Consider the following 22,776-nt stretch of genomic DNA (forward strand, 5'->3'; position numbering starts at 1 on the left):
GTCAATTTAGAAAAGGAAATGAAATGGTGGAAATTACTTGAGTTCTTTTGAAACAAATTTTATCTTTAACCAAATCTTTTCCAAATCATTATCTGTTCGATTGTTTTTAAGTGGAAAATAAATAAGTTCATTGCAGTAGATTTAGCAGGTTAACTTTTTTTTGTTTTTTTTAATCTATAGATCATGTAGATGGAAGAAACAAAAAACAGGTTATGATGTCTTAAACAGTAGTAGCTATTTTATTTTTAAATATTGTGTTAATGCGTTATGTAAGGGGTGTTTTCATATCAAACCTGCCTGATGTATCAAGTACAGTCATTTTGGGCAAAAAACATTATATAAGTTTTAATAGATACAACATAGATATATGTTTTTGTTGTTTTGTTCTGTTTTTCACAAGAAGAACGAAGCATGTGTAGCTTTTCAATGTAAAACAATCTTTATCATTTAACCATTTATCCTAAATGAGCAGGGTCTATATGCAATCCTGTACAGTAATAGAATACATATCTCATTGTATACTTCCTTGTCATCAAATTTTCATTCGAACTGTATTGTATATGAAGGAAGATAGTGATCATTTCAGTTGTGTTAAGTGAAAATACCAAGTACCATCAGTTGTATATTTATAGATATTCAATTATTGTAAATTCCCAAACAATAGAGAGATTTTCCTTAAATCGGAATACTAATCAGGTAGATACGAATTTCCAGAAGATTGTATTTAAAACAAAAAATGCAATAAAATAATGGAATGCTTATAGTATATACAATCAAGAACGAATGTATGTTATTATTATATTCAGGTTATTTGGACTGAGCATATCTTTATAAACTGCAAGACAGTTTCGGAACATTTATGAATTGGATCAAAGACCGTACTTATCCTATTAATGTATGCATTAATCTTGTACAGAGCTATTTCATATTAAAATTCCAATTTTAGTTTTTATTTCTTTACAAATGACGTCAGTGTGTGTCTACTTACCATTCCGAAACAGTGAAGTACGTAGTCTTCAATCTTTTTACTTTATGAACTGTTTCGAATCTTTTCATTGCTTTTTCATGTTTTTGTTTTAATTGTCTTTTGAATCGATCTATGTTTTGATTGCAATTTTGGTATTGTTATTTCTTTCTGCTATACCTATATTTTGGAATTAAAAGTCTTCAATTTGTATTCTCAAAATATTTTGTTTGAAGTTTTTTGACTTTGTACCTGAGACCATATGACTTTGAAGGTAACAATTATAGGTCACCGTCATGCATTTAAAACTTAACAAAACCAATGCTATATACATGTAGTAAACTATAAAAGCCTTAAAAAAAAATTGTTAAAGAAATCAAACGTGAAACCAAACGGCCTTATTAATGTTTAAAACAATTAACAGAAACAAAAACAAACAGATTTGTAAACAGCCGACTAAGCTCAAACTCCTGGAAGTTCTTTACGAGTCTAACAATGTGAATCCACACAAAAAATATACGTAGAATATCGAAGCTAATGAAAAAGCATTTTTTTTTTAATCCAAACATGCAACAAAGCATATGTCACATGGAAGTCTAAATATATTCCAGTTAACAACTAGGATAACTTTGTGAAAAATTAGAAGCGGAAAAAGTACAATATATAAAAGAAGATGTGGTATGATTGCCAATGAGACAACTGTTCACAAGAGACCAAAATGACACAAACAGTAACAACTATATGTCATATTACGGCCTTCAACAATGAGCAAAGCCAATGCCGCATAGTCAGCTATAAAAGGTCCCGATAAGACAATGTAAAACAATTCAAACGCGAAAACTAACGGCCTTATTTATGTAAAAAATGGAACGAAAAACAAATATGTAACACATAAACGAACGACAACCACTGAATTACAGGCTCTTGATTTGGGACAGGCACATACAAAAATAATGTGGCGGGGCAAGTACACCATTGCACATACACTAAATATGTTTTTTTGGTCTGTGTAACAAATATAAGAAAGAATTGTAGATCGTAATAAACATTTGACATTATGTGTTAAGAAATAATAAATTCATTTGTAATAGTATATCAACATGCACATGCATCAATTTCACTATCACTTTCATAATTCAAAATGGCGAACCATGATTGTGTGTTTGTTTTTCCTGTGTCTGTGTTTATATTTTGATTGAACTCTTTTTTCTACTTTTTTACCTAACGATATCTACATCTTGTATGTCTATGTTTTTCATAGATTTCATAAGCACAGTTCGATTCAATAACGTTTCGACATTGCCAAATTCGATGATGTCAACATTGTCTAAATTGATGATCTCGACATCTAGATACATATTAGACATGATTGCAATTTTTAGCACATAACAATTTTTAAGTTGAGTCATATTTGTAAGACACCGTTTAAACATATTGATTGGGTGAAATAAACCTTATCATATCAATGTTATACTTGAATACATGCACAAAAATATATGTCAAACATATCTTCAAACTTGAAATATACACGTAAGTATTATTTTAAAGTCATTGATCTTTAAAACTTTAAACGGAAGACATGTTTATTTAAAATCTAAAAGGTAAATATATATGATAGACGATCTTATGGTTAAGATATCTTGTTTATGAAGGTCGTATTTACTTATCTTTGATGTTAACTACCATGATGCGTGTTGATTTAAAAAGTAAAATTAACCAATTTCATATAGTCTCATAAGATATGGTATATAGATTGCCGAAAGAAAAGGTTCATAAAATTGGAATTCGTTTATGTCTGTTTGTCTTTACTGTTTATTTTCACTGTTTCAAATTAGTTTGGTGTTCATACGGTTGAGGGTGTTTGAGATTAATTTCGAAATGGTATTTTGAATGACGAGTGGTATTACCTTGAACATCATGAACATGTTAAAACAGTTTCATTATTTCAAAGTTTTATCATATTCTCTCAGAAAATTGAATAACTGTTATATAGCATATCGTTTTAGAATAAAGATTTTTGTATTGAAAAACAAAGCTTGAACTATTTTTGTTAAGATCAAATTCCCTGTCTTAATAAAAATATTGAATGGTATCAGCTAAGTTGGTTTTCTAGACCTGTGTTTGATCAAACTCATTTGAAACCGTTATTGTGAAATCGAGTTTACAATTTTAACATGTTAACTGGACCTAGACAATATTGCAATTACATTAATTCGCATATACTGAATTTTAAAAACTAAAATGAAAATTGCAAAAAAGACTTTTAAGTCATAAACATAAAAACAGTTTGTGTGTCAATGAAATCAAAGCTTAAAGCAACATAGTATTCTAACTTGTAGACACTGTATTGTTTGTCAATTATTGGGACAAATTTTTCATAGCAGGTTTTAAATTTTCGTAACTTTCGGTCAACAAAGTCTTTTTCCTCTATCTTCTTTCTATCTTTGTGTCCTCACCGTTCTATTCAATTAAGAAATTGGAGAGGTTTTTTTTCTAATTTGTTTTCAATTTCTTAATTTGGTTTGTCTCCAGAAGTATCATCAATTCATCAATCAGCACTTCGATATTTATATGATTTGTGACAAACCTTTTTAAAAGCGGAAATGTCATTCAAACATTTACTAAATTATTCCATAGATACAAAGATTTGATTAGTAAATATGGCTGTATCTGTAGAAAACGAAGTATAAAATGTATTTCACATAATGATGTTTATGGTAATATTGTGATTGTGTAAGCTCATCCATTTTTCAAACAGACTCATAAGTATAGGTTATCTTACCACATGTACCAATGTTGTGAATATATCTAAGATTATAGTTAACATTGGCATAACTATCGATCTTGTCATCTTCAATTTAACATATAAACTATTTTCTATGAACCAACTATATCAATGTGTCCTTTAGTTTTGATTGCGGAACATAAACCCCTTGGTGAATGATGAAGGATAGTCTAATTTATTGACATTATATCAATATGAAAGAGTTTAGATTAGATGTTCTTTAACATATTTAGATTTTGTTTTTATATTCACATCTGATTCACGCGACCTCTAGAATGGGTAGTTTCAAAAAAGCTTTGAAACCCTGATTTGGTTGCTGATGAAATTGATGTTAATTTTGGAAAATGTTTTTTTTGTGTTGAGCACTTGAGAGCAGAATTCGCGACACTTCATTTTCAAGGACTTGTATTTGTATTAATGAATTTGATTAAGAAATCATTAGTTTGCTATATTTGTGATGGTTTTATTTATCAGAAAGATTTTCAATCCGCTTATGTCGGTGAAAAAATTGCTTGCTCAGGTATGTTGGTAGCAATCATTCAAAACACTGTATGGTTCAAGACAGTCACGCTGAATTAATTTATTAACAATGTTTCAGTCCACAAGAAGAATGACACTGAGTCGACCATTTTTCGTCTTACTCTCAATAACCGTGTATGATTAAAAGGAGAAGCAATATAATAAACCATTGTAACTCAGCCTCTTATGAATAATAAAACGAGTCGACGACTGCGCACCGTTGGATCCCATGGAAATGACAATCGGTTTTTTTTTCGTCTTATAAACTGTATAATATATTTTAACAGTTAACGAATTCAAATATCTTGAAAAGGTCAGTTTCTGATTTTCCATTAAATCAAAATGATTTTTTTTTTACAAATTACGATTTATTTTTCCTACGTCAGGATAATTGTAGCTATGTTAGCCATATCTTTTCTAAGAAAAAAAGCAGAACCAACTCTATCAATGTATCCTCGGTTTACATTGGGTAATATATATTTTGGTGTAAGATAACTTGTTGAAATCATTACAAGATGAAAGGGTGTTAGATTAGATGTACTCTAAAAGATTATTTTTTTATATTCACATCTGATCCACGCGGCCTCTAGTCAGGTAATTTCACAAAAGCTGTAAAGCCTGCATTTGATTGCTGATAGAATTATATATTGATGTTAATTTTGGAAAATATTTTATTTGGTGTAGAGCACTTGAGAGTCGAATTCGCGACGATTCACGTTCAAGAACTATTATTCTTATTAATTAAGAAATTATTAAACTTTTTTATATTCAATTTTTTTGGTCTTCGAAATATATAAAATCCGCTGATGTCGTAAAAATATATTGCTTGCAAAAGTATGTTGGATGTAAGTATTCAAAATCCTGTTTAGTAATATAAGAGGGACATAAGATACCAAAAGGGACAGTCAAACTCATAAATCTAAAACAAACTGACAACGCCATGGCTAAAATTGAAAATGACAAACAGAAAAACAATAGTACACATGACACAACATAGAAAACTAAAGAATAAACAACACGAACCCCACCAAAACCTAGAGGTGATCTCAGGTGCTCCGGAAGGGTAAGCAGATCCTGCTCCACATGCCGCACCCGTCGTGTTGCTTATGTGATTACAAATCCGGTAAATAGACTAATACTAAACCGTCACGCTGAATTGATTTTTTTAAATATTGAATCCCACAATAAGAATAACACTGAGCCGGCCATGTTTACATCTTACTCTTAATATAGTGTATAATTAAGCGGAGAAGCAATATAATAAACCACGCCTTCAGATCGAACCTCTGACATCCCAGACCCTAGATTACAACCTAGAAACGAGTCTCTAGAGAGGGTTAGGTACAAGCTATAATAAATGTGCATCCTGACTAAATTCATTATTTCGATCTATTAATAAATATGACTGTTGTTTCAAAATGAAATTTATAATCGAATATAAATTAACGATGTATATATTTATTCCTGAAATATTTCGTAGCGTTTTTCTTGCTAATAAAATAGCGTTTCACTTTATTTCTTTTAAGTTTAGAAACTAAAGGGTTTCTGGCCATAAATCTTGAACAGTTTATTTTACTGGCCATTTCATCTTGTGGCTGATGTGAAAGGTCTATTCCATATTCTTCCAAAAGACTGTCCATGTCGCGCTGGCTGTCGTAATAAAATGTTTCTAAAAGGCTTCTCGTTTCGTTCATTATTGGCGACCTTTTATAAGTTTTATACTCCAACTCTCTACATGCCATTTTCTCAAGTACATACGGTCCTACTTCGTCTGTAAAAAAATACATTCATTTTTTTACATAAATAAGGTCGTGAGTTTTCTTGCTTGAGCTGTTTTACATTGTCTTATCGGGACCTTTTATAGCTGACTATATGCGGTATGGACTTTGTTCATTGTTGAAGGCCGTACGGTGACCTATAATGGTTAATGTTTGTGTCATTTTGGTCTTTGGTGGATAGTTGTCTCATTGGCAATCATACCACATCTTCTTTTTTATATATTCAATTAATGTTCTATAACAGGAAAATATACACTTTTGCGCATGTCACAAGTCAGGAACCCTGGCCTTTGCTAATCTTGTTTGTGTTTTTTTTATTTTATATCTTTCGCAGTTTAGTATGACGTCATTTGTTCTTGAACTAATACTGTGGATTCATTATTATTCGTTGGATACCATTTTTTGTGGATTTCGTGGGTACGGGTGAACCACGAAATTAAATGTGCAACGAATGACAGATTTTCTATAGGAGTGTATGCAGACTTTGGCAAAACCACGATATTAAATACCCACGAACATGTCATTTTTCCTTCATCCACGAAAATTGGTACCCACGAAAATAAATGAATCCACAGTATTTATTTTGTTTAGTTATCAGCTGTCGTCGGACTCCAGTTTTGGTATTTTCTCGTTGTGTCGAAGTGCCATTGTGCCGTCGGATGTTTTTTTACTCTTTTGTCGGATAATTGTCTCTGCTTACCCTTCCGGAGCACCAGAGATCACCCCTAGTTTTTTGTGGGGTTCATATTGCTTATTCGATCTTTAGTTTTCTATGTTGTGTTATGTGTTCTATTGTTTGTCTGTTTGTTTTTCATTTTTTAGCCAGAAGTTATCAGTTTATTTTTGATTTATGAGTTTGACTGTCTCTCTGGTATCTTTCGTACCTCTTTTACACATACCCCATTTCCATTCTGTTTTTTTAACAGTGTATTACAACAACATAGTACATCATACATGACGTAACAAAGACTTAAAATATGTACCTCTGACGAAAACTTAGATTCCAGTTCGTAACATCGGTAACGAAAAATGTAAAAACAATTTCAAGCATTGCTTTACAATAGTTAATTACATAACTATTGGTTGTATAATTATGTATCGTACAATAGATGTCGAACACGCATGCAATCTGGAACGATTAAAAAAATATGTTTGCAGGACAATATCCATGTACTTGTCTACTGTTTATTAGAAAATATACACATATTCAAGTCTCACGATATGAAACTATGAAAAGCATTAAAAAACGTAGTTTAACAGTTCGTGTTCTTTTTTAACAATTTGCTTTTTTTTTTAATACAGAAAATATGCTTCAGTAAAATAGTCCATACACTTTGTCTCACAATAAGGGGTACATGTTTAGTTCCTGTGGAATTTCCATTATTTGACTATAGTAAACCACTGCTCGCAATTCATAAATTGATTGAGAAAAAACAAATACGGGTTACAAACTAAAACTGAAGGAAACGCATTAGATATATGAGGAGAACTACGACACAACAGAAACAAGTCATTAAAAAGTAACACACACATAAACATGATAAACGAACTATAATACAACAATGGGTATTTTCCTGACTTGGTACAATATATTTTAAGAAATAAAATGGTGGATTGAACCTTGTTGTGTGGCATGCCAAACCTCCCGCTTTTATGGCAATATCAAATATAACAGTTAAATGACATCATTACATGATAGGACTACAATACAAATAAATGGGAGAACATATAGGACAGAGGAACACATGAATAATAGCTCACAAAAGGTACCAGGTTTAAAGTTAAATACGCCAGAGGCATGTTTGGTCAACACAAGACTAATCAGAGACGCACAGATGGAAAAAGTTCTAAAGCCAAAACAAGTACAAAGTTGAAGAGGACCGAGGACCAATAGTTAAAAAAAAAAGTTTTAAAAAAAAGTGCAGAATTTTTATGATAAACTAAAGCATATTTATCAATAAAGAAAATATTATTATCATGGCGTGGATTACATAATCTGATCTCAAAATGTAATTAGTAAATTATTTTGAATCCATTAGATATATTTATCCTTCATTTTTTAAATGAACTCCGATGCTTTTTTGACTTTTGAGTATTCATCTTGTCCGGACACCTTACACACTTCTCAAATTATCTTCAAGTTTCCTCGTTTTACGATTCAAATTCTTATTATTCAAATGTACGAGGAAAGAAACCAATGTGCTTTAAAGAGAGGGACGAAAGATACCAAAGGGACAGTCAAACTCATAAATCTAAAACAAACTAGCAACGCCATGGCTAAAAACGGTAAAGACAAAAAGAAAAACAATAGTACACATGACACAACATAGAAAACTAAAGAATAAACAACACGAACCCCACCAAAAACTAGGTGTGATCTCAGGTGCTCCGGTAGGGTAAGCAGATCCTGCTCCATAAGTGGCACCAGTCGTGTTGCTTATGTGATAACTAATCTGGTTAATAGTCTTATTCGGTAGGTCACATTCATGAAAGGGAAGGGGATTGTAGTTACGACGTAAGGAACATATCCGATATCATTTTTGAAACGGTTATTCCATACCGATCAATCAACTCGTGATCGCGTCCGTAAAATTTACGAAGGGATGATTTCAACTTCACCATTTGGAACTCTTGGTTTAATAGCTTCATTGTGAACAGCAACTCTCTATTAAGAAAATCATGATAGGAAAAGCAAGCACGGGAATATCGTATCAATTGGGAGATATATACCCCGTATGCAGGTGATGCTGGAATGTTGCTACTTAGAAATGGAAAGCTGAAATCACCTCTTGTTGTAGAGTTTTGTTTTCAACCGACCCTCATTGTCAATTTCTAGATGTGAGTCAAGATATGAAGCCGTAACTGTATCTGTAGTATCCCTTATCTCTAGTTCGATGGGATAGATGCGTTCCACATAGTAATCAAATTTTGAATTATTTAGTGAAAGAACATCATCTATATAGCGGAAAATAGAGTTAAAGGGTATTGCTAACTTCTTATCTTTTTCCTAAGAAGTTCCTGCATGAAGTCAGCCTCATAGTTATAAAGAAATAAGTCGGCTAGTAGAGGGGCACAGTTTGTTTCTATTGGAATGCTGACAGTCTGTTGAAAAACACGTCCTCCTTACGTAACAAATATGTTGTCAATCAAGAAATCAAGCATCTTGATAATATCAGTTTGAGACATTTTTTTGTTCGTACCAGAGTGGTCCTTTACAAAGTAGGATTTATTCCTCCCTAAGACAAGATACTTGTATCTACGTTGGCCATTTAATTTTATGAAGCAAAGAAATACCAACTCTTTCAATTTGTCTTTTAGTTTGGAATGTGGAATACTTGTGTAAAGAGAAGAAAAGTCAAATGTTTTAATACTGTTACAAGATGAAAGAGAGTTAGATTGTATGTACTCTAAAAGTATTTTGGAATGTTTAAGTAAACACATCTGATTCACGCCACCTCTAGAATATGCAGTTTCAAAATAACTGTGAAGCCCGTCTTTGATTGCTGATAAAATAGATGTTAATTCTTTAGAAAGAGGTTCGTGGAGCACTTGGAATACCCAGCAATATACCTTTGGTTGTAAGGCCACTTATGTAGTTTAGGTATTCAAAACAAGTGATGGAAGATCCAGTTTTTCATCCTTGGGTGAAATTCCAAAGAAACAAAAAACAGACCTATGATTATCCAGGATTTCCTCTATGGTAAGTGTCGTGAGGGTATATGTTGTGTTTCCAAGTGCATTGTCAATACCTGATTCGATTATCAAGCAGTTTATGTAATGACTTTTACACACAAAAACAATGTTATTTGCGGCTTTGTCTGCGGGGACAACACCTTATTTGTCATGGAGGTCGGATAGGTGTTTTTCAACATTTGGGTCTTTAGAGATAGACGTAGCATGGGCATTGATGGACTCATTCAGTTGCTTAACTCTGATTTGTATCAACGACCTCACTGCCTTAATTCATTCGGAAACAGTGTCTACGTCTTCCTTCTCTCGCGTAGCCCATTACCTGGCATAATCCTCGACTGAATCCATCAAAATTTTAAAGTTGTATTTCCAATTGATGGATTTAGGCTCACGATATTTCGGACCTTTTGATAACACATTTCGTAGAGAAGTGTAATTAACAATGTTGAGGTCACCGGTATTAACGTGGTCAGCAGGATTATATGTGAATTGGGAATTAGCACAAGTGCAATCAGGAGCTTTAGACTTGAAGTCGTCAATATCGAGATGCTGCAAAACGTGTTTGTAATTGAAAATTTTTAGTTGCAATAGGTTTGGTATAGGTATAAGAAATGACTGGTAAAGATTGGTCTTTGAAATAAGGAGGTATTTTCGATTGAACTAATTTATGATGAAGGATATTGCCTAAGTTGACGCCATCGAGACTTTGTTGGCAAATAAAAGATTAAGGAAAGATATTTTCTCTTTTTCATCTTTTTCAATGCGGACTGGCTTGAAAAGTCTGTGACTTGCAATATACGAAATTATAGCTTCAAGTTTGTATTGGTTTGAATGAGGGTTTGTAACAATGGATTCCAAACATAAATTGAACAGAGAATGAAGTTTTGAAAGGAGTAATGAATAAAGTTTCGTGCGAATGTGATGAATACCTTACGGCTTTTGTATAAATGGCAGCAAGTCATTATTAGAGACATCATGCAGAGAAGGTGATGTATAATGACGATGACCATGACTGCGTCAACGTCGAGGAGTCGAGTTGAAAATATTCATCACATTCACCGAGTTACACGAAGGACTAGATAGAATACCCATACCATCAATTTTGTCATTGCAACCATAAAGTGTCACAGTTCCCAATTGTCTAATCCAGTAGTCTTCTTTTTGTCTACGGATTGTCGTTGAAAGATTAATATTGTTGGAGCTATGGTATATCTTTTCGATAATGCGAACTGTCAAAGAAACGATGGAATGATCGGGCTGATTGAAATGCTGGTATAGAATGTCGTTACCATTGAGGTTAATGTCTGATCTATGGCCGCGCATACGTTTGATTAGACTTACTTTCGCTCACCGACGCATACCAATCCGCAAAGGTTGCACTCTAACCCGTAGACGACATTTATCGATTTACAATTCCGATCATCGTTACTTCTGGTAAAATATGACTCCTTGGTCAATTTGCTAGTGAATTCAGCATCTGTAATTAAAATTGCACAAGTTTTGCAGCCTTTGGTCTCACATTTCGAAATTCGACAGTGTTGTACTGTGTCATCAAAAACCAAAATGACTTTAAAGAGAACTGAACAAGGCTGTATATGTGTTATATTGCTATTGTCACTAGGACGATGATCTGAATTAGTCATGTTTGAGATATTTGTCATGTCTGGTGATGAGGAGACACCTGCCGTATCAGACGACACCGTGTCCATGGTGACGTCTGTTTCGGACCTTTTTATACTGGGCGACGTCCGAGCAAGTTTCCTGTTTGATCTTCGTAAATTGATGCAATGGTAGTTTTGCTACTGGGCGGATGATGTCCTCGGGGACAAAATGTCCACCAGCAGAGACTATTGTGGTCGCCGGGAGAAACAGAAAAGTTACATGTACGTCAGGGAGGTATTATCGTATGTATAATAGAAAAACTCGACAAACATACGGGGAAGTAGAGAGAACGTGCGATTAGTTTAGGAGGCAGGTTAGTGGAAATATTGAATTTAACTATTCATTTTAAGGATTAGATTATTGTACATATAATGACCCTTCATTTGTTATAGTGAAATCACCATTATATACAATTAGAACATTCGAATTGCTTAATTTTCTGCCAAAGGTAACACAAAAACCATGGAGTGTATAACATTTTTTTAAGGAAGAGATTATTGTACATACCTAGATTTAAGAACTTGAACACCTTCATTAGAGTTCCGGCTATATTACGGCGGTAGTCTTCATTGCGTATAACCATAATCTGATCTTTGTCAAAGACCTTTAACCAATCACGCAGAAAAGTACTATAAAACCCTGAGGATATTGGTGCCTGAAACGTAAAAACGGTATTGAGATCCAAATGGAAAATAAAAAATATATAACGTTCTCAAGTTTTACTATGTTTTATCTATCTTAGTTGTGGGATTAATAATTTTAATTCTAATAAACACATATATAGTGCGTACAGACAAAAAAATGCGACATTTTCACCTCGAGAATTACTGTAAGAGATATATGAATAAGGAAATACACTAACCTTACATTTGTTTCTTCTAAAATTGTTTTGTTATACACTATGATTCCGTTTGTTTTTTGTTAATTGAATTTTAGTCGATTATGATGCCAAATACAAAAAATCCAAATCAAATCAAAATTATATAGTAAGTTTTTTGTTTTGCTGTTCGTACGTATAATATTGTCGTAACGTGTCATGAAGAGTAATGTGTATGCATGGCTTTTGATTTTAAGTGGAGCAATATTTTGTTCTTAAAAACACCATGTGACTGTTATCTGCCAATCAAAATGTATTACTAATGAATACGAACTCGAATAATTCAAGCCCTTTCCGTCTCCGATTCTCACCTCCTCCAAAGTAATCGTAGTGATAGGAATATAACGACCGGATTATTTGGGATAAATAAAAATAAAAAAATAATTGAAGTTAACACCATGTAGTTGTTTTTTAATGGCAAGAATAAAATGTCTTTTGCTATCATCTTTCATCATAATCAAACGTACCCGTAATCTTTTATATAGAACTGTATCATATAAACATGCCCGAAGACTTTTTCTAATGGTACAATTAGCAAAAGTAGAAACAGCATGTTGAACATCTTCATGGAATTCCTTGGCACTGGGATATAAATTGATCCCCAAATTCTTATGAAGGTAATGACTGTAGAGTCTAAAATGAAATAATTCAATTTTGGATGAAACGCGTCTTCTGATTGGCTGACAGTGTTTTGTCTATCAACTGATAGACATAATTTTAGTAGGGGAATTTTAGTGTTTCTGGCACAAATCCCTATTGTTCTCTATGTTTCTGGCACAAATCCCTATTGTTTTTCTATTGTTTGTATCTAGTCAAACAGATCCAACCTCAAATTCTTGACATTCTTTTCCATTGTAGTATACTGTATATTCTTTAAATCTGTGTATGTTGATGTAACACTATTATATAAACCTTAACAAATAAACGTTCTCTAAGCTCGTTATATAAACCTTAACAAATGAACGTTCTCTAAGCTTTATTATTCAATGTTTTTAAAAGTTGTTCTTTCATCCCCTGATAACATTCATCAAGAGAGTGCTTACTTATAATAGTCAATATACTCATAATATTCAATGGATAACAACCATAAATTGATTAAGGAAATCTATACTAATCTTTCACACCCAGCAGCATACTCTAGTGCTCAGAAGATTCATCAAGTACTTAAAAACAAAGGAATTAAAACACCAGGACTATACAAAATAAGAAAATGGTTGCAAGATCAAGACGATTACAGCCTACAAAGACCTGTACGTCGAAATTTTAAGAGGGTCAAGGTAATAGTTTCATCTTTAAACGAGCAACTAGATATTGACCTTTTAGACATGCAATCATTATCAAAATATAATAATAAAGTGAAATACTTGCTCATAGCCATTGATGTTTTTTCGCGGTATGCTTATGTAAGAACTTTAAAGGATAAAACAGGAAAACACGTTGAGCAGAATATTGCTGATATACTCACTGAGGTCAATCCTAAGAAAATTAGAACTGATGGAGGAGCTGAATTTTCTAATCGATGGATTAAACAATTATTTAAAAGGAAACATATTTATCACCACATAACATTAAATGAGGTGCATGCTAACTATGTTGAGCGATTTAATAGAACATTCAAAACTATGATATTCAAATATTTAAATAGACAAAAGACATACAAATACATAGATGTCCTTCAAAGTCTAGTTGTAAGCTATAACTCTACTCCACACCGCTCGCTGAACAATATGGCTCCAAAAGATGTGAATAAAAATAACAGCGCAGACTTATGGGCTTATATGTATCTCAAACCAAAGAATACAACAACTACAACTGAAAAAGACCAACATCAGAACTCAATCACAAACAAACGCAGACGACTTTATAAATATAAAATTGGTCAGCTTGTTCGTATCTCACATCAGAGGAAAGTTTTTACTCGCGCCTACAATGAACAGTGGTCTTATGAAGTATTTAAAATAACCAGAAGATTTCAAATGCAGTCACTTTTAAAGATTTTGTTGCCATAAAGAATGATGACTCATAGTTTGAAATTACAAAGTGATTTTAATTTTGACATTGTAACAATTAAAACACATATCTCCACAAATTCAGGTCAACCTTTTTTCTTTCAAATGATTTTATACATACATTGTACATGTTTATGTCAATTTTTTTTTTAGTGTCAATATATTGGTGTTATTTGAAGAGAGAGTTCAACTTCTACCTCATATTTGATTGATTAAGATCAAAATTCAATAAAGATTATTAATTTCAGATCATTGTAATGAAGAAAAACAAAAGTATTTTAATTTATGCCTATTAAAGATCAATTTCAGATCATTGTGTTTTTGAATTGTTAATCACAAGTTGCCAAATGTTAATCACAAGTTGCCAAATGCCAAATGATTTATGGATGTGGAAAGTTAATAATGTTGATTTTACTTATGTTTAAATGTTGCAGAATGCAAAGTAATGTATATATGTTTGAACTTTTGATAATGCTGATTTTATATGCAAATGTTTTATATGTGTTCAGTCTTTCATTGATATATATGCAAACTTGATTCAGTTGATTATCAACTTATTGAAAATACTCTCATTGTAATGAAGAAAAACAAAAGTATTTTAATTTATGCCTATTAAAGATCAATTTCAGATCATTGTGTTTTTGATTGTTAATCACAAGTTGCCAAATGTTAATCACAAGTTGCCAAATGCCAAATGATTTATGGATGTGGAAAGTTAATAATGTTGATTTTACTTATGTTTAAATGTTGCAGAATGCAAAGTAATGTATATATGTTTGAACTTTTGATAATGCTGATTTTATATGCAAATGTTTTATATGTGTTCAGTCTTTCATTGATATATATGCAAACTTGATTCAGTTGATTATCAACTTATTGAAAATACTCACAAACTTTTTCTTTACATTCATAACATTCCGAACATATTATTGTACAAGACACCTTTTTATGAAAGTTTTATTATGGTGATTTTTTTTTTTAAAGTTAAATATGATAATTTTATTAACTTCTGTTAGGTATGTTTAAATGTTGCAAAATACAAACATATACATATATGTTTGTTTGTTTGGAAATTTTTATAATGTTGATTTTATTTACAAATGTTATATATATATATATATATTGTGTTTAGTTTAGTTTAGTTTAGTGTTTTAATTTATCCCATCATCAAAACAACCAATTTTGATAGTTGAAAAAACATTTTTTGAAGGATTACTTTTATTATTTGGTGTTTCAAAAAAAAATATTCCATCATTAGAACAATCCAGAAACTTTGGTAATTGAAAAACACTGTTTTGAAGGATTGCTTTTATTATTGTTTGATATTGATAATATTACTATAACAGTAAGGAAGAACAAATGATAACAATTTTTTAACAAATAAAGAGACAATCACACATGAACTATTTATCTTGGATTAATAAATGATTTTTAATTTTATGTATAAATTGTACTATATGTTAGACTATTGATTTGTTGAATTAAAAAAAAGTTCTTTAATATCTTTTTATTTCTTCAAAATTCCTGATTTGCGAGTTTGAAACATACACATTATGGAAGATATGAGGTAAATGCACACAAGACAATCTAAATTGATATTACAGTTGAGAGTCACTGCATGATATTCAAAACAATGAGATTATTTAACGTTACCTTAAGACAAACCCAAGTAGACAACATAAATAAGTTTGAAAGACAATAGTCATGGAGACAGAAATACCACAACATATAACTCACAAAATTAAGAACAGAAAACCAGAAATTGATTTGAAATAAGTCCAGCATTGCATTTGAACAAGTCACAGATGGTTAAGAAAAAAAATAAAACTGGATGAGTAAATGATAGTTTAATAACACTAAAAAAAAAAATCTGAGTAGATCAGAGAGTTGTTACTGTTTAGTGTGATTTAGTTCCAGAATGTCTTTTTCCATGGTTGTTGAATCTACAATAAATATGAGATTTGATTAGGTCCTTTTTCTAGATGATCAGTACTATATTATTTAAACAAAACAAACAACATAGAGAGAGAAAAAAAACCTCACAAAACAGACATGATTTTAAAAGGGAACCTTTGAAAAAAAAAACATCAATCAAACCATTTATGCTAAGCTAACCTGTTTAAAACTAACACCTGTCTGAACTTAACAAATTTTCAATATATGATATTAAACCTACCTGGAAACATAGGCTCTGCACATTCATCATCTGAAGAGGATAAAACTAAAGAAAGAACATCAACATCATCATCATCATCATCTGAGGAGGATAAAACTAAAGAAAGAACATCATCATCATCATCATCAACAAATTCTTGGTCACTATGTGGATTAATAGGAATATTATCACTGGATACACAATTAATATGACTTTCCTCATCTTCACTATCATAAATAATGGTGAAATCATCACTTATATCATCGTCACTTAAATCATCAACATCAATGATATCATCAACAATTTCTATTGGATTGTCAAAAGTTCCTGCTTTCTGAAATTCAGACATTTTTTTTACAAACCGATGAGTTGTTTAGTGGTAGTAACACGTTAAGGGAAAAAGAGGGGGGGGGGGGGTAAATAACAAACAATCTAATGAGACAACATTTGATCATTGTAAAAGCAGTTTAATACATCATAGCATGATAGAAAGAATTACAGATAGACTTTTATTGTATTGATCAACGGGTGGTAACACAGCTCCAACTTAATATGAAATCACATATTTTAAATGACCATCAAGAAGTGGTCTAATGAACAAATGAACAATATCTTATACGCAACACATCTTAATTAGTGTTGACAGCAAAACAAAATTAATATTTTGAAATAATAATAGCTTAAATCAAAATAATCCTGAAATAATTGCTGATTTGTGGTGCTGACAAAACAAAACTCAAATAAATCAACCGTGATACATTTCAAATCCTTACAGAAATTTCATTTTATAAAAGATATACCAATCGTTGAAGAAATTTTAATTTTAACCAATCAGAGATGAATATTAATTTAGTTATGTATGATAATTCTTCAAAAATTGGTTTATTCGTCCAATGAAAATTTTCCCCTTAAACAAGATCTGCTATAAATAAGGTACAATTCTTGTACAACTTGTAAATCTACTTGTACAACTTGTAAATCTACGAAAATGAATACTTTAGTAACTATCAAAGACGGTGATGCAGTTCTTAGAGCACAGGGGAAGTTTGGAGACAACTTGACCGTAGGGATAAATAGCCACAACGGAAAAACATGGGTCCATTTGAGACAAACAGCAAGAAATGGCCAACAGAAAAGCTTCTCTATTAAGGCGGAAGAATACATCCAACTCATGAGGATGGTAGATGCCGAGGCAATTAAATCGCTCGATGAAAGTTTTGAAAAACAGGTAAGCACATTACTTTCATTCATTATTGTTGAAATTCATGTTTATTGGATAAAATACCAATGAAGTCCTTCTTGTCTGCTTTAAAAAATAAAAAAAAAAAAAAAAAAAATACAAAGCTCTTTGTGGTGTTGTTATAGAATCAACTCATTCCTTTTTTTTTTCGTTTTTTTTTTATGTATATATATATATACAAGTTATGTTATGAAGATAACATTTGATGGTCACAATTTAATGAGGTTAATATTTGCATCGCCATTATGATGAATAATGATAAAATATCTTGCTAAACGTCGTTTACGATGATAAAATGAATAGTGCTGTTTATTATTTAAGGTCTATCGCAACCAAAAACGACAGTAGCGGTTTATTATTTAAGGTCTATTGCAATAAGGATATTTTGATGAATAACGATGAAATTCTAACTAAATTGGTGCTAACGATAGGTGCTTGCGACAAATTATCTTTTAATGTTCGGAGATAAAGTCTTTTATTGAGATGTCATATTTTTTTCTGTTTTCACTGAAGAGTTCATCACGACACCAAACTCATTGTATTTTTTTTTTATTTAGAACAGTGTGAGAGTACAGGAGGAGGAAGAAGCGCTCAGATGTCTGGAACAGCAGACCTCAGAGGAGAAGACTCAGCCACCTCAGAAGAAGAGGAAACTGCCAGCCAAGAGACTGGACTATGTGGATCTGTCAGACGACGAGAGGGATTGAGAGAAGTGTGCCTGGACAGGCAATGCATTTCAGACACCATCAATATTTTACTTCGTACACCAATATGCTCAATACTAACAAGAGACGCCATTATAAAACTTCCATCAAATTTATTATTTAAGATTTATCAACGTTTGGGGATGGACATCAGCGAATTTCAACAGACAGATTTACTTTTTTTAGTACAAGAAATTTTATGGCAGAGAGTTGTAACAATTGACAATTGTAATCTATTTGAAAATATGTGTTGTTCATTAATAAGATTAGGTGGGAATTTAACTTTTCGGGAACTTTCGTTTTTGTTAAGGAACTACAAATTGGAATTTTTGGATGTGTTGATGGAGCTTTACCCTCGTAACTACTGGCATGATATAATTAGTGCAATAAGGAGGGATCGTTGTGTATTTTAAATAATCTGTATACAATATAGCACGTTTACTGTATTGGTAATTTTATATGCCAAACATATGATATTGTATTGCGCTCCTTGTGAACACTGCAGTGTAGAGATATTGGTGTATGTTTTATTTTTTTTAGTACAATATAACACATATACTAATCCATTGATGGAATTTTATCCTCATAATTAACGGCATGGTATACTTAGTGCAAAAATTAAGGAAGGATTGTTTCTTTTAATTTGTTAAATGAATAAAAACCTTTTAAATTTGTTATATGAATAAAAACCTTTTAAATTTGTTATATGAATAAAAATCATATCTTCTATTTGTTTTAATTTATGTGTTAATACTAGTGTCCATCAGTCTGGGTTGAGGAGTTATTTTTAAAGTTCTTGACTAGTTGCAACTGACATCGTTTAGTATACACCCAACTACAGTTGAGTTGTAGGTCATGTTTCAAACTTGTTAAATGTTGGACGTTGGTTGAATTAATTAAGTCTTATTTTCAATACCACACGTTCAAAATTTTAAGGTGTAAAATCCGAAGATCAATAATACACATCAACAGCAACACCTCGAAATACACACACATAGATAATTAACAATAGCAAAAAAAAACAAAAAAAAAACAAAAAAAAAAACCCATTAAAACTGACAAAAGACAGAGGATTTTACGAAAAACACACATTAAAACAAGTCATAACACAGACAACAAAAAACGTAAGAGCACATAATACAGAAGCTGTGAATGGTTGATAATTCGATTCATGAGAACTCTTTTAAGTCCGTTGAATATACGTTTGAGATCAGAAAGCAATCTGCAACTCAAATATGAAAATGTCAAATTTTTATTTCCGCGCACAAAGCGACGACAAAACAAATTTGGATTATTTCCCTAACAACACAGCACATAAGTTCAAAATTCATTTATCCGAACCTCTGAACTTATCAGGTATATGGAAAATCGCTTTATGTGACATCCACATCAATGATTCAAAACAAATTAGTTATATGAATCAGTTGTATGTTTTTTGTAATATAGTTGATACATCTATATTGAATGGTAGACAAGAGCAACATTTATTACGATCCGTTGAACTAAACAGAAAGGGAAATTGGACAAACATATACCATCAATTGTATTATGAGGATGTGAATAAGACTCATATTTTTGATATTGAGATCTACATAACCGACCGTTCATTAAGATTAGCGACATTTTTAACCAAACCACTGACGATCACACTTCACTTTCGTCAATATCCGTTTTTCTTGTAAAATGGATATTTCTGAGATGTATATTCCTAATGTTGAAAAATGGATGGACTATTATAAAAACAGTAAACACAAAAACAAATTCATGAAAGGAAATCAAAGAGGCGGATCAGTTGTGGGTAATGTAAGGGGGAAAATCGTGCCAATAGAAAAATCAAAAATAAAACACACACCCATGGAAATAAGTGAGATACCAGTCAAAATAGTGTCCCCTGCACAAGCAACAGTGGATCAGGCGAGGAGTGAAATAGACCGGAAAAAATCAGCAAAATCACTCTTTAAAAGGAGACGTCAACAAAAAAAGATCAAATCAGCAAAACAGCAGCCGAGGGTTACCAAGAAAAAGAAACCAAATAAGAAGGTAAAAAAAAGTGGGAAAAGAAATAACAAAAAAAATATTAAAAAACAAAGGAAAATAAACAACAAGGACATATTTAGTGTGTAAAAAACAAAGACATATCTAGTGTGCGTAAAATAAAAAAAAAACAGGGACTTATTTAGTGTGTAAAACTAAACAAAACAAGAATAATTAGTGTGTAAAGATACAAAATAATGGCTATGCTTAATAAAGATTTCTTCACAGAGGGACAAATTACAGAACTGGACATTTTCGATCTACCTCCAACACAAACAGGAATTGAGAATATAAAAATGGAGAATATTCTACCAACATCCACTATTTCTAATGATTCACCAATACTATTTAACATTTCCAGTCAAAATGGAATGGAGTATTTAGATTTGTCTAGAAGTCAGATGTGTGTTAAACTGAAAGTCAAACATCAAGATGGTACAGATCTTGCGGACGATGAAAGTGTAGCACCTGTGTGTCTCTTTTTACAGGCACTTTTTTCACAAATAGACGTATCTATCCAAGGAAAGGCGCTATCATCCAACTCTGGGTTTTATCCTTATAAAGCCTACATCCAGAGTTTGTTGAAATATGGTTCAGAAGCTAAGAAGTCGCAATTATGTACACAGCTATGGCTTAAGGACACAGCAGGAGCGTTTGACGATGTTGACTTCGAAAACGGAGACAACACCAACGGAGTGGTTAGAATGAACTACATTGCTAAGTCAAAAGTATTAGACCTCCAGGGTCCAATTTTACATGATCTTTTTCAAATAAATCGGTACTTAATCAACCAAGTTGGGATAGGTGTAAAATTTCTCAGAACAAAACCAGAATTCTGTTTATTAAGTAATGAGACTAAAGATTATAGAATTGACATTGAACAGATGATTTTAAGAGTAGCCAAAATACAAGTAAACCCGGCAGTAATTACCGCACATAATGCCATGTTAAACGTAACCAATGCAAAGTATCCATACACGAAAACAGAAATTACTTCAATGACACTTAGTAAAGGAACTCTAAACTTCACATGGAACAACATCTTTCAGGACATTTGTCCTAATAAGATCATAGTGGGTTTTGTGTGTAGTGAGGCGACATCGACGGGGAGTCTAAAAAAAAATCCATGGAATTTTGCTAATTATAACCTAAGTCAGATAAGTTTGAGTATAGATGGAACACCGGTTAATGGAGGTCCCACACAGATTAGCTACAATGCAAGTAGTGGATACACAATCACACCGATATTAACAGGTTTGTTGGAAACAACCAGAAAATGGATGAGTGATTCAGGGATAGACCTAACTAGAGAAGACATCCCACAAGGTTTTGCTTTGTATGCATTTGACACACAACCTGATTTTATTGGGAATGAATATCTGTCACTTCAAAAACAAGGAAATATAAGGATTGATGTAAGTTTTGCCAGTTCGCTTCCTCACACAGTCAATTGTATTGTTTTTGCGGAACGACAAGGTTATTTTGAAATTACTCAAAGTAGAGACGTTCGCTTCGAATGGTAGAATTATGAATTCCAGCAGTCTGCAATGTGTTATTGATTGCGATCCTGTTTTATCACAAAATGTTTGTGGTGTATTTGCTGCCGATGAAATACCGCAAAACATCAACACGTTTCCATTTGCTTTTATCGTCAACACAGACCCCAAACGTCAACCTGGTAGACATTGGTTAGCATTTTATATTTCAAGTAGAACTGCTGGAGAGTTTTTTGACAGCTTTGGAAATCCTCCTGAATATTACTTTAATCACCCTAGGGAGTTCTTTAACACAAAATCGTTTAAATTGGAATATAATATAAAAAGATTACAAAGTAATGAGTCAAAAGTATGTGGACAGTATTGTCTATTTTATCTTTTGAATAGATGTAGAAATGTGATTATGGATACCACTGTTAATTTGTTTTCGAATGATTTTAGGATTAATGATGAATTTGTTTGTGATTATATCACAAATACGTTCCCATATTGTATGAAACATTCCGAACGGTGTGAGCAAGTTTGCATCTCCTGGAAGTAAAGTTATGATGTTATACAATTAAAACACACTCATCATCATGTCTCAGGATGATGAACTTCCTGTAATAAAATTTGAAACGCCTACAACAATTTTAGTATGTGGACCTACAAATTCTGGTAAGACTGTGTTTGTAAAAAGACTGTTAGAAAATGCAGATAAAATGTTCAAGGAAATTCCAACATGCATTATATATTGCTATGGATCTGTATGGCAACCTGTATTTGATGAAATGATGAAAACTGTTAGAAATATACATTTTCATGAAGGTCTACCCACTCGAGCAGATTTGATCGAACTACGACATGATAATAAACATTTTATT

The 22,776-nt window shown here is 32.0% G+C and overlaps 3 protein-coding genes across 4 annotated transcripts in view; 1 reads left to right on the forward strand and 2 right to left on the reverse strand.

Moving 5' to 3' along the window:
• Positions 1 to 5,710: 5,710 nt before the first annotated feature.
• Positions 5,711 to 22,776, reverse strand: part of LOC134700941 (uncharacterized) — a 55,887-nt gene continuing 38,821 nt past the window's right edge. The window contains exons 7-9 of the mRNA XM_063562088.1: positions 12,743 to 12,908; positions 11,906 to 12,053; positions 5,711 to 6,039 (exon numbers count right to left, since the gene is read on the reverse strand). Coding sequence (XP_063418158.1) covers positions 5,711 to 6,039; positions 11,906 to 12,053; positions 12,743 to 12,908 — 643 coding nt within the window. The remainder of the gene's footprint in view (positions 6,040 to 11,905; positions 12,054 to 12,742; positions 12,909 to 22,776) is intronic.
• Positions 16,117 to 16,812, reverse strand: LOC134701021 (coiled-coil domain-containing protein 1-like). The gene is made up of 2 exons (XM_063562166.1): positions 16,461 to 16,812; positions 16,117 to 16,227 (listed from the first exon to the last, which is right to left on the reverse strand). The coding sequence occupies exons 1-2, from the start codon at positions 16,786 to 16,788 to the stop codon at positions 16,175 to 16,177; spliced, it is 381 nt and encodes a 126-aa protein (XP_063418236.1). The 5' UTR covers positions 16,789 to 16,812; the 3' UTR covers positions 16,117 to 16,174.
• LOC134701002 (uncharacterized) lies at positions 17,230 to 19,000 on the forward strand. Of its 2 annotated transcripts, none has more exons than XM_063562151.1 (2): positions 17,230 to 17,667; positions 18,237 to 19,000. In XM_063562151.1, exons 1-2 carry the CDS (start codon positions 17,428 to 17,430, stop codon positions 18,384 to 18,386), a joined length of 390 nt encoding a protein of 129 aa, XP_063418221.1. In that variant the 5' UTR covers positions 17,230 to 17,427; the 3' UTR covers positions 18,387 to 19,000. The 2 variants fall into 2 exon arrangements, with proteins under 2 accessions (XP_063418221.1, XP_063418220.1); XM_063562150.1 differs by having other exon boundaries at positions 18,242 to 19,000.

This window comes from Mytilus trossulus, unplaced genomic scaffold (assembly GCF_036588685.1).
Source record: "Mytilus trossulus isolate FHL-02 unplaced genomic scaffold, PNRI_Mtr1.1.1.hap1 h1tg000210l__unscaffolded, whole genome shotgun sequence".
NCBI classification, from domain to species: domain Eukaryota; kingdom Metazoa; phylum Mollusca; class Bivalvia; order Mytilida; family Mytilidae; genus Mytilus; species Mytilus trossulus.